This window comes from Aspergillus niger, assembly GCF_000002855.4.
Source record: "Aspergillus niger supercontig An01".
Classification (NCBI taxonomy): Eukaryota; Fungi; Ascomycota; class Eurotiomycetes; order Eurotiales; family Aspergillaceae; genus Aspergillus; species Aspergillus niger.
The window spans coordinates 755,104-767,662 of NT_166518.1; the positions used below are offsets into that span (position 1 = coordinate 755,104).

At 53.0% G+C, this 12,559-nt stretch overlaps 4 protein-coding genes across 4 annotated transcripts; 3 read left to right on the forward strand and 1 right to left on the reverse strand.

Annotated features, from left to right (window-relative positions):
- Positions 1 to 98: 98 nt before the first annotated feature.
- An01g03150 (uncharacterized protein) lies at positions 99 to 1,052 on the forward strand (the record flags this gene model as incomplete). The annotated part of the gene is made up of 2 exons (XM_001388712.3): positions 99 to 190; positions 245 to 1,052. The coding sequence occupies 2 exons, from the start codon at positions 99 to 101 to the stop codon at positions 1,050 to 1,052; spliced, it is 900 nt and encodes a 299-aa protein (XP_001388749.3).
- An 839-nt stretch (positions 1,053 to 1,891) lies between these two features.
- On the forward strand, positions 1,892 to 2,577 carry An01g03160 (40S ribosomal protein eS8; the record flags this gene model as incomplete). Its single annotated transcript, XM_001388713.3, has 2 exons — positions 1,892 to 1,965; positions 2,049 to 2,577. The coding sequence occupies 2 exons, from the start codon at positions 1,892 to 1,894 to the stop codon at positions 2,575 to 2,577; spliced, it is 603 nt and encodes a 200-aa protein (XP_001388750.1).
- A 450-nt stretch (positions 2,578 to 3,027) lies between these two features.
- An01g03170 (uncharacterized protein) lies at positions 3,028 to 4,059 on the forward strand (the record flags this gene model as incomplete). The annotated part of the gene is made up of 1 exon (XM_001388714.1): positions 3,028 to 4,059. The coding sequence occupies one exon, from the start codon at positions 3,028 to 3,030 to the stop codon at positions 4,057 to 4,059; it is 1,032 nt and encodes a 343-aa protein (XP_001388751.1).
- Positions 4,060 to 4,530: 471 nt separating this feature from the next.
- An01g03180 (uncharacterized protein) lies at positions 4,531 to 10,881 on the reverse strand (the record flags this gene model as incomplete). The annotated part of the gene is made up of 1 exon (XM_001388715.3): positions 4,531 to 10,881. One exon carries the CDS (start codon positions 10,879 to 10,881, stop codon positions 4,531 to 4,533), a length of 6,351 nt encoding a protein of 2,116 aa, XP_001388752.1.
- Positions 10,882 to 12,559: the final 1,678 nt, after the last annotated feature.

The window sequence follows — 12,559 nt, forward strand, 5'->3', positions numbered from 1 at the left end:
GAATATATAGTAGCTAAAATTCAATTCCATGACATAGCAATCTGAGTATTGAGATAATCCCAACATTCGCTGAAATCCCTCACTAAATGATATACACAATGCAGAATGATAATAATATAGTAGAAACCGAAGGAGCAGGCAATTTCACGTGTGGCCTCAATATTGGCGGAGCGCCAGTTCCTCGGGAAGGGTGAGCCCATCGCGATGTTGACGATCCCGAGGTACTCTTGGCGGGATCAAAAAGGAGTCCGCAAACTGCCACCACTCAGTCGCCGAACCCCGCGCAACCAGCAGCCAGCATCTGCGAGTCAACATATATCAAGCGCGAAATCCCACTCGACAAGAGAACAAGGAAGGAAAGGCAAGAAAAGAAGCAAAACGAAGCGAAAATGGCACCAGACCGCTCCAACATCTCCTTCACCATCACCCACATGAACGCCAACCACCAAGACTCCCTAGCAGCCTATCTCCAAGTCTACTGCCACGTCTCCGCCCGCGAAGCCAAATCCGCTCGTCTCGAAGACATCACCTTATCTGATCTAGTCATCAGCGCCAATGGCACACGCTACACTGTCCCCATCGATCCAGCAATGGGAAGTTTCTCCGAGTCGCGATCCCGTCTGGTAGCCATGCACCAGGAATGTCTTGCGCGATTGGGCCGGTCCGACATCACCATCAAAGAGTATCGTCGGCCAGAGGGAATCGAGATCTTCCTCTTTTTCGTGTTTGCAACTGCATTGGTGGCGTTCTCTCGGCGCAGTAACTTCCTGCCTGGGTCGTTGTTCTACGAAACGGTTGGACTGGGTGCGGTTCCGCCACTGGCGCAACTGTTCTACAAGACACAGCCGTTTGTGCTTACGGTTATGGCCGGGTCGCATGTGGTGGAGGCGAGTTTGTTCACGGTGAAGAGGTTGAAGCGGCATGGGGTGCCGGTATTGTCGTTGGTGTGGTGCGCTTGGGTGGTGTCGAATTTGATTGAGGGGTATACGGTGTGGAGGAGGTTTGATTGGGTGGTGAGGCAGGAAGGGGCGAAGAGGGAGCATGGGAAATAGTCATCTAGCATAGGTAGATAAAATTCTACTATAATATACTACAGAGTACGAATCAAACCATAAATGTTGCTCTCCATTCGACTGCTCCATATTATTGCTGATAGTGGCTTATCGCTTATCGGCTAGCGGACAATCGACTAGCGGCTTACTCATCAAATCACGGGACCACGCTAAACCAATCCCAGACTAGGGTAGTAGGGCAACTTCCACAAGCGAGCCACAGTGCGAAATTCAACGGAAGCCGACGACAAGCACTCAACTCCTTACGACCAACCCAACGACCCTTGCCCGCTGCGTTCCTGGTGAAGGGCTGCAGGATTAGAGGTGAGTTTGTTGCAATTAATCCGTCGTGATTTCGATCCCTCTCGATTTTTCCCGCGTCGTCGACGGTCGGTGTGCGCGTGCAATCTACGATCGGTCTCGAACTTGAATTGGAAGATACACATTCCGGGGTATATCGAAGAGGAAGAGAGAAAAAGAAGAAAGATTATCAGAGCAGTTGTTTGGTGCAAGGGAATATAAGCGGCGGCGACGACGACGATTGAAAAGAAAGAACAACTCAAGAAAGAATTTTTTTCTTCGCTTTCTCGTCCATACCCGAGTTCGCACACATTTCCAGCATCGAGCATCGCCACACACACACAACACCATTCAATTCAATTCAAATCGACTCGACAATCGCACGAACAAACCTAAGACCATCGACGCATCGGGGCAAAAATTTCTCGAAGAGGGATTGACAATCACCGACAACAGTCTACTGCTTATTGCTACTGTCTTTTGTGGCGAGCAATCCCCGCTAATACTTCTGCCATCTACAGTCCCCTCGAACAGCAAACATGGGTATCTCACGCGACTCTCGTCACAAGCGCTCGGCTACCGGCGCGAAGAGGGCCACCTACCGCAAGAAGAGGTATGCATGAGTTCCTATTGTCTTTCTTACTCAACCAACTACACTACGAAAGAAACAACGACTGACGCACGGCAATTCAACAGGGCGTTCGAGAAGGGTCGCCAGCCCTCCAACACCCGTATCGGAACCAAGAGAATCCACCTGGTCCGCACCCGTGGTGGTAACCAGAAGTTCCGTGCCCTTCGTCTCGAATCCGGCAACTTCTCGTGGGGTTCTGAGGGTATCTCCCGCAAGACCCGTGTCATCGTTGTGGCCTACCACCCCTCCAACAACGAACTGGTCCGCACCAACACCCTGACCAAGTCGGCCGTCGTTCAGATCGATGCTGCTCCTTTCCGTCAATGGTACGAGGCCCACTACGGCCAGCCTATCGGCCGCCGTCGCCAGCAGAAGACCGAGACCACCGAGGAGAAGAAGTCCAACAGCGTTGTGAAGAAGCAGGCTGCTCGCTTTGCTGAGCAGGGCAAGGTCGAGTCTGCCGTCGAGCGTCAGTTCGAGTCCGGACGTCTGTACGCTGTTGTGTCGTCCCGCCCCGGCCAGAGCGGCCGCGTGGACGGATACATCCTGGAGGGTGAGGAGCTGGCTTTCTACCAGCGTGCTATCCGCAAGTAAAGAAATCATACACACAAAAGCGAATAGTTACGTTGTGTTGTTAAGTTAAAAGGGCTGGATGGATCGGAGTTAGCATTTTCCAGAAAATTAGCTCTGAATTGATGGATGAATCAGATGTTCACACTTTCCAGTTCCACGTCTAAGACTATTGAAGTAGTCAACTTGTAGTTCCAACTGTATCCCGTAGTGTAAAGTTTTCATTATAACTTAACTAGTTACTTAGTAGGTAGGTACCTTGTTATCTCCGATGACGAAACACTCCTAAGTAACTTAGTTAATTTAAACCCCTCCCCTCATACCTACCATTGATGTAACCACACTCTTCCTGCCTATCTATACCTCACCCCCCTCCCTACTCTACTACTACTATCTATCACTACCCCATACATACACTCACCACTTCACTTCATCACACCCCATCACACCAGCAACAACCACCCACCTCATAAAATGGCACCCCCAACAACATCACCCCCCAAAACCATCAAGACATCCCTCCTCCTCCTAAGCGACACCCACACGCTGACCCCCCTCCCCCCCATCCACCCCAACACCAGCACACCCTTCCGCCATCCGCTCCCCGCCACGGACCTCCTAATCCACGCCGGCGACCTCACCAAAGTCGGGCACAAGCACGAACACCTCACGACGCTCTCATTCCTAAAATCCGCCCGGGCGCCAATCAAACTCATCATCCCAGGCAACCACGACATCACGCTCGACGAACCATACTACAAGAAAATCGGACACTACCGCCACCGCTACCGCACCGACCATACAGCGCCGTCGGCCACAAGCGGGAGCGATAATGTGTCCGCGGGGAAGGGAACGCCCGGAATGGCGTTAAGTGATGATGAACTAAGGGAGATCAAGGAACTATATACGGGGAAAGAAGCTTGGGATGCGGGGATACGGTACCTCGAGGAAGGGACGCATGTGTTCAGGTTACAGAATGGGGCCGTGCTGAGGGTGTATGCGAGTCCGTGGACGCCGGAGTTTTGTCAATGGGGGTTTGGGTATCCGCGGCAGGTTGATCGGTATAATCCTCCGGAGGAGGAGGGGGAGGGGGAAGAGGGGGCGGAGAATCCAGTGCCTGATTATCCGGGCGTGGATGTGATGATTACGCATGGACCGCCGTATGGGGTGCTGGACCAGGTGGTGCCGAATCATATGAGTGTGGGGTGTGAGCATTTGTATCGGGCTGTGAAGAGGGCGAGGCCGCGGGTGCATGTGTTTGGGCATATTCATGAGGGGTATGGGGCGACGAGGAGGGAGTGGAGTTCGGGGAATGAGAGTGTGATTCAGTGTGATAAGGAGAGGACGTTGGAGGAGAGGTGTGCGAGGGTGGATGTTAGTAAGGAGGGGGGCAATGGGTTGAGGGTTGGGGAGGAGACGTTGTTTGTGAATGCGAGTGTCGTGACGGTGCAGTATCAGGCTATTAATGCGCCGTGGGTGGTGGAGGTGGATTTGCCAGTTGAGTAGGATATTACTACGGTCTGAGGAGTTCGGTTCCAGTATATAGTTGATTTATTCTTAATGGTTGGTGTCACTAGATGTTGGTGACAGTGTGGTAGTTCACTTAACGAACTGTTAATACTAATTGTTATACTATGCTGCTAATTCTGCAAGCTACCTGTACAGTGATCACCCGGGTATGGCATCAAACAATATACATGTACAGTCCAACAAACGAGATGTCCAACAGAAGGGAGAGAAGTGAAGTAGGTATCTCACTAAAAATGTATATCATGCCTGGATATGTCAAGAAATGAAAGTGCTTTAAAAATGTAATAATGTTCCAACCAAAGAAGAGAAGTATAATGACTGTGCAACCGGCCGGATTCCAACGCTGCAATGCAAGACAATGCCGATGTCGACGCTGAATGAAATAGAATGCAAAAAATGATGAATGTCCAGACATTATCAAGAAGAAAGAAAGAAGTCCGCGAGGTATCACTCCTCGCGCACGGGCGTCTCCGTCCGGAAATCTAGGCGGCTGCCTTTGCGACTGACGCCTTTGAGCAGACTGAACCGCTTGAAGACTGAGTCGCGCATGCCGCTGCTCTGGCTAACCGGACTCATCAATTCAGGGCTGCGAACAGAATTGATACTACTCCGCGTCACCGGCCGGGGGTAGTCGGTGATTGAAGGAATCGTCGACCACCCGCCCTTATGGCTGCTCACAGATGGGCGATCATCGGCAGATGTCCCATTGGTTTGAGAGGTAGTCTGACTCACGCTGTCGTGCGACTTGCCTGCCGTGTCGCGAGAAGCACTTCGTGTCCGTTGCTTCTTCTGGCTCTGGGTCTCTTCAGTGGCACTGGCGCTTATCGACAATGACGACGCGTGCTTATGTAGCACATCGCCTAATCGGCTCCGTCTTTTATGATGCGTGTCTCGCGACTGTGTAGTCGTCCGGCTGTGAATGGTAGCTGCGTCATCCTGATCGACCTCCCCATTGACGTGCTCCTCTGTGGTTGTACCGTTGACCTTGCTATCCGACTGTGGCTTTGGGTCTTCTTGCACCGTAGACACCGAATTGCTCGCCACGTGATTGCCGCGCTTGAAAGGGTTCATGACGCTGATTCGGTGGCTGACAGACTGCTTGGCTGAGTGCTTGCGACTGTGGTTCTTCCGCGACGAGCGAATCAGTTCTTGCTCGGGACTGAGCGCCCGCGACGCAGGCGGCTTCTGGCGTTCCTTGACGGACTCTGGAGTGCTACGCCGAGGCCATTGAGGCGCCTGTTCAGTCTCTGCTGGACGAAGCGAAGAGATCTCCGGCCCGAAAGCCTCCTCGAAACGGCGCGTCAGCTCTGCTTGCGTAGCTAGATGCGCCGGTCGGTGGTACAAGGCCAGCGCCTGCTTGATACCCAGGGCATGGTCGATGAGGGCCACTGCCAGCGCATTCTTCATTGGGTCCGCCGGCTTCGGTGTCACCAGGCCACCCTCCTCCTCTTCATGCGCATCAGACAAGAATTGGCGGTAAGCAGCAACGCAGTTGGGAGTGGCTGCGTCCAAGTCGAGCAACTGTTGCAAAGCCTCGCTGAGGTTGTTCAACCCCGTATCCTCCCCGGAGGCCGCCCGACGCTGCAACATTGACAGCTCATGCGTCTTGCGCCACGTCCGTTCGAGCGCCGTATGCAAAGGCGACAGTGCAACTTCCTTGACCTCAACCACCTCACTTCTGCGAAGGATGTTCGGGAAAGGCTCTGCAGTGGTGTAAACCGTTTTCTCAACCCACTGCTCCTTGACATCCACGTCACGAACGTGTTTCCGTAACGTTGAGCTGAAGTGGCAGGGCTCCGACACCAGGAGATGGTCTCGAACGGACTGCGGAATCTTCGACCGCTGGTAGACCGGATGATCCACGTCGCGATGAACACTGACAGGATTGATGTGCAGGTACTGGCCCTCATAATCATGAACTTCTCCGGAAGACACGACCTGCGCAGCCGGGTGCTCCCGCTGCATACGGTCAATGAAAGAGACCATACGCTCCGTCGGTGCACACTCAATGATGAATTGCTTGTCGCGAAGAGTGGTAGGGAACCCGAGTCCCTTGTATTGCACACGGAAGTACCGCGGGAACTGCTTGCTTTCCTTTGAAATGAGGTCGTAAATCTTGGCCATGGAGGCGTGTGCCCGTGAGAGTTTGGCAAAATCCACCACGATGTCTTCATATTGCTGCGCGAGTTCCTTATAGCACACCAGGGCATGCGCCCAGGCTTTGCCATCCTCGAAGTGTTGAATGATTGTAAAGTAAAGGGCTTCCTTCCTCTCGAAAGAAGTCTGCTCCGGGAAAGCCGGGTTAAGCAGCTCAGGCAAAGTCCGCTTCGGATCCCAATCATATAGATCGGCATGGAATTGAAGGGCCAGCCCAGCCTCGGTGAAGTTTCCTGCTTCGGCCTGCACCTGAGCGAGCTCGTGGACGTAGCGGATGAAGATATCCTCACGACCCATGTCTTTCATGTACTTCATCAGCCGAAGAGTGTGCAGGCTTTCGGCCATAGAGCCTCCTTGAGAGGCCACGAAGAGGTCGAGCAGCTCATCCACCGTCGCGATCAGTGCCTTGACCGCACTGGACAGGTCTTCGTCGTAATCAGCAGAGTCTTCAAAGTGATCTGACAGTTCCGCGATAAACAGTTTCTGCACGACACTTTCGCTCATGTTCTTCCTCTTGAAGAGGTTATCCAAGCTGGATATAACCTCCGTTTCGATAATAGAGAGATCCTGGTTCAGACCCCATTCGCTCAGAATCATCGTCCGTAAAATGTCGACGGCCACGTGCCGTAATCCTTCGTGGACACTGAGGCAAAGCTCAATGATGGGTGCTACCAGGCCAGGAACATACTGTACCTGGTAACCGCCCAATTTACTCAGCCCGTAGTGCTCTCTCTCCTCATCAGTGGTCTCCCAGCCGATTGATTCCCAGCTGGAATGCAGCAGGTCTGCACCCTGTTCCCGAACATCGCCCGCGATCTTCCAGATGGCGCGTCGTTTCTGCTCGGGGTAGGTCTCAAGAGCAAGAGCATCACTCGAGACAACCTTGAGCAAAGTCATGAAGAAAGTTTCCCATAGTCTCGTATCGAACGTTTCCGCATCATCCGGGGAGGGAAGGAATTTATTGGTCAAGATGGTTGCCAGATACTCCAAACTCTTGACGGTGGCCCGGTGGTTGTAGACATGAACGCTGAACCAGCTTTCGGGGTACGCTTCGCAGTTGAGAATCGAGTTGTGTACTTCGAAAGCCTGTGTCAGGAAACTGGAGAGCTCCAGGCCCTTCAGCCGGGGTCGCTTGGGGTTGGGTATCGTCGCCGCTCCAGCCAGAACGGCGGACAGCTCCACCAGCGCTTCGTCAAATTTCTGAGAGTGCTTTGAAGACTTCACCTGGAACGGGAATGATTTGCTGAAGAGCAAAGAAAGGTAGGTCGTCTCCTCTACACCGTCAGGGATGATGGAATAGTATGAGGACACAATCTTCGGCACAAACTCGTACAGATACGGGTCTGGTTGTTTCAACAGCTCCGCCACGATCGCGCAACACAGCCGGACCTGGTCACGGTAGAGGTCCGATACGGATCCTGTCGCACCCCAGTAAGGTGCCAACCAGCTGATACAGCTGGAGACGAGACTCTTTCGCTCCGATCCGGAGCCAAAGATCTCTAAGCGAGTGTAGTGTTGGATGAGAACCAGCTTATAGAGAATCAGCATTCCCGTGACATCTTTGCATGAATCGATGAAGCTGAGCGCAATCATGATCGTCTCATCACGGCTGAGTACTTTCGAGAGCTCCGGGAGCCAGGTGTGGAAATGCTGAACCACAAGGGTTTTGTTTCCCACCATTGCAGGCGAGGGGTTCTTCATCAGGGCCTCGAGCGACTTGAATATCGTATGTAAATCCCGGTTGAATGTCGATTGTACTCTAGTGATTCCGATACCCTCCTCTTTCGCTTTCTGCTGCAGTCGAGCATTGATGATGAACTTAAGGACATGGCGTCCTACCTTGAACGTTGCACGGAGATTTCGCGACTGCTGAGCATCGGAACTAGCCTGAAGAAGACGTAGATAGCTTCTGACGAGACATGGCGTAGCGAAAGGGAAGTTGAATTGGTTGTCGGCGTAGTGATCAACTAATGGGCCCAGGTTGAACCGTCGGTCGTGAACAATACCAAGAACTGTCACTAGATCGTTGAAAATCAAGTCTTCATACTCTTCGTTACCTGCGTTTTCCACCAGAATTCCGAAGAGCGAGTCCAAGACGCTGCTGAGCTGCTTCACAATCTCGATCTCCGGCACAAAAAGGACACGCTTGAGGGTATCTAATACTTCGTTCACAGGCCTTTCCCTCCAGTTCAAAAGGCTGAGTATTACCTGATCCTGCGAATATTCCGTGCTGCATAGATGTGTGTCCAATCGCAGGGTAGCCAAAGGACCGGTGATTGCCTCGTCTTTCGCTGATTCATTTTTGCCCAGCGAACTCCATGGTAGAGAGAGATAGGCTCCCTTGCCGTTCTCAATATTCGACGTACACTTGTCGTAGGCATGCAACAGGAGCGAATGAGGGCCGTCTCGCATGAAAGCCTGGTTGTCCCACAGTGGCATCCACGCAAGTGCAAAGGGAAACTCGGGCGCATCTGCAATACTCATGATCAAGTGCGACCCAGGGATCTGGTCGGTGGGGATGTTGAGACGAATGGTTTGGTTCCAAGGTGCACCCCGATCGGCTACGGTGGTGCGCCATGCTGTCTGTGCGGCATGGTTGGACGCGGAGAAAACGCACCGATCAACGCGCGCGCCCGACGATGTGCGGACCTCAAGAGTTAGCTGGAGGTTATGAAGTCCAGTATGCCCTGGAACCGGAACTTGACCAGATTGCGGATGTGAAAGCAGTGCTTCTGGAGGGAAGGTCGCGTGACAGATTGTCACGTAAATATCAGACCGAGGTTTTGTTGGGGCCTGGGAGAAGCCCATCCTCTTCGTCTGAACGACATTGTGCAAGGATGTGGGATTTTTCCGAACCAGACTATCTGCGTCGGGGTCCACATAGGGGTAGAGGTGGAAATGCAGACGAGCAGCTCGTTGAGAACGCACATACTTGCCAGTAGGACTCGGAAGTAATGTGCGAACAACACCATCAAAGCCATCATCCCGACCCTCTTTGTCCTCGCTGTCCTCAGACGGAGACCAGATATTGATCACCTGCTCCGCGTCCTTCTCCTGACGCAGAATCTGCGAGATTTCGAGGAAACCAACTCCCACGGTCCGAAGCTGAGTCGATTCTTTAACCGGTTGGCTGCTAGCCTTTTCCTTGGCACTTGCGTTGCTTCCCGACGATGGAGGCGCAGCTTTACTCGGCTCCTTTCCTTGTTCGGGACTTTGAATACCGCGTGGCTTCGAGGTCCACATCATGCTGCGGCGAGTCCTGAGACTCCCCTTGACTGATTGATTAATCCCATTTTGCTGCTTGGTACCAGACGAGCTGTCCCGCGAGATGGAAGTCCTCGGCTGGGCGGCGGCGCTGACGACTGATGTAGTTTCTGGGGCGCGAACCATGACGACCATGTAGAGTCTCGGGCCGTTTGCAGCGTTGTCGCCAATATCCGTGCTGCTTAAGTCGGTGAACAGCGTTTTCAATTTGGCGCTCTGTCCCATACTTGCAAACTTCTCTGGCGAAGGAATGTCCAGCACGTATGTCTCGGAAAGGGGTGTGAGAGCCCCAGTCTCTGACTGGGAGCACAGGTAGACAGCCAATGTTACTGGCCCGGGCGCATGTCCAGAGACGGCATTGACTTCGAGCATCAGATGATGGAGCGCAGCGGCATCTGATTGCTGCATGGGGCTGCTGTCGAGCATGCTCATCTCGGACTGTAGCCTAGCAAGTTCTACGGCTGAGTCCTCTCCAGTGAGCAGACGCCCTCTTTGCTGAGGATCTCTCACAATGATCTCGCCACCCAGCGCTTTGTTGCCGCGAACGAGCTTCCAGACCACTTCCTGTCGCAGCGCATCCTTCTCTTGTGCGGTGAGCACATTATACAAAAGCTGGCGCCTTGCGAAATCAAGTTCTTCGACAATCTTCGTCATCTCCTCTACCGTGACATATTGGCGGGAGAGTAATAGCTGATGTAGGTTGGTCGAATGCCATTCGCGTAGACAGGAAGCGATTTCATCGACGAGTGGCTCGGAGAGTGAGGTGGGTGTTTCATCGCCAATCTTGAGCATTGGCACAGGCGCGGCTGGTTTGGGTGCATCTGGGTCTCGAGGGGCCACGTTGATGGGGGCGAGCGGCGTCGAATTCGTCCGTAGGAAGTTCTGAGGAGAGCGCGGGCTGGCCGGGCTTCCGCGCCCATCTTCGTCCAGCCTCTGGATAAAGATCTGAGACGGCTTTCCTTTTTTCGCGATTACGACGCTGGATACTTCCCCGAACGCGTGGTCATCATCTTGGAAGGAGGCCATGCTGTGACGCACATCTCCCTCCGGAACCGCCGTGAAAGCGACACTCGATCGGTCGCCATTGGTAATCGTCTTCTCTCCATCACCTAGCACTTCGCGGATCTCGACACAATTCCGGGGAAAGATTCCGGAAAATACCCTCGCCTCAAGGGTTTGGCCCTTGGAGCTCGTCAGGCCCGCCAGCAAGGACGGCGGCGCGACGAGGTAACCACGGCACCATTCCCCATTGGCACCACCTTGTTCAATTATATACAGCTCATCACCAAGCTCCAGAGGCAGATCGGCCGGGGTAGTCGGCTGAAAAGGGTAGATAGCGACAGCGAAAGCGATTCGAGGCAGAGGCCGCCAGGGCATATCTGCGATCGAGGCGGCGCTCCAGAGCACACCCCGCCGCGGCGTTCGTCACAATGGGCGTTCCGAGGAATGAAGGAGTACCGATGAAGCGGGGCCGAAGGGGGTGAGGGGTTCAGATCTGACAGTTCCTTCTGTTGATTGATCGGCCGGGGGGGGGCGCTACATGCAGGTATGGTATGAGTAGAAAAGGGAGGAATGTAGACGGAGTTTCGAGATGCGGAAGCGCGAATTCGAGGTGTGCCTTGCGAAATTGGTGTCGTGCTAATTAAGATCAAGGGGGGGTTTATGGAGGGACGACTAGATGGCCATCACCAAATGTGCGGTTAGCGAGAGAAAGATCCCAGTAAGCGAAACGTAGGCGTGCTTTGTTGGCGTGTCAAAGTCAAAGGGAGGGTCATGATAAGCGGAGGAGTAAAAGCCATCCAGGAGGAGCGGGTGTCGCAAAGGGTCTCAGTGACCGGAAACACCGTAGCAATTGGGGCCAGCGGATTCTTAGTGAAGTACTAGTGACCGTAGCTAAAGCAAGAACCGTGACGAGGAGTACACCAGCAAATTGATTTCCTCCAGCTTCAGTCCTCCGACAATTTTGTCGGCAGGCCCCCCTAGCAGTGGAATGGGAGTGGAGCCGAGGGAGTTGTTCACTTGGCAGGAACTGTGGAGAAGGCACACAGATGAAACGAAGGGAGGGGGGTTTAAAGGAGGAGGGGAGGGAGGAAGAGCTTACCCAAAGCTAAAGGGAATATAAGAGAGGAAGGGAAGAAGGGGAGGGGGAAGGAGAGATGAAAATGAATGAATGGGAGAAGAGGGATGATAGTAAGAGCCACAAAAAAGAAGGAGAAGGAGAGAGGAAGAAGAAGAGGAAGAGGAGGTATGATGATCGCAGACCAAATGATGCTTCCATTGAACAGGAGAGCCTGAGGATCGGGGCGGGAGGCGGAGAGAGAGAGACAGAGAGAGAGAGGCGAGGACGGCCTGAGGCTAGAACACTGCTGGAGGGAAACTCGACTAGCGATTCCCCGAGCAGGTTGATTAACTTTAATTGATCGTTATATTGGCTTCGTCATTACTGATCTCATGCTTCAAACATCGGTAGGTTCATAGGAAAATTGAATTGAGCTTGTCTACCACTAACTATCTCTATACTATCCCACATATCCCACGCCCTCCTTTTTTGGGGTTGTGTCCAAAGAGTTGCTTGTGCCTGGTCCATCCAGCAAACGGATCTGGCACACTATTCCAGCTCATCCATGGGTCCAATCCCGACCGATCGAGTACAAGCCAGTGAAAGTGGAGAGAATGCTGCGTGTATCCAAGTTTCACCGGCACGTTTCCTTCGTTCGATTTATTTTCTTTTTCCTAGGATCATCCATCCCGTCAGAACCGAGAACAGTAAAAAGCAAGGGGACAGTCCTCCCTTCCTTCCATTGCGGTCCGTGAACTTACAATAGCTGTGGGATATAGATAGTAGTAGGACTTAACTTGGGACCTGTCCATGTGTCCAGACCGGGCCCTGACCCCCAATAGATTGTCATAACGCTCCTCCCATTATCTACTATCTTATAATTAGATGATCAACTCACTGATTACTCGTTACAAAGTAGATACTAGGCACGGAACCAGGCTGACATGTTACTTCCACCCAGCACAGACCCAGCGCGTGGCCCCCCTGAATCCAGGG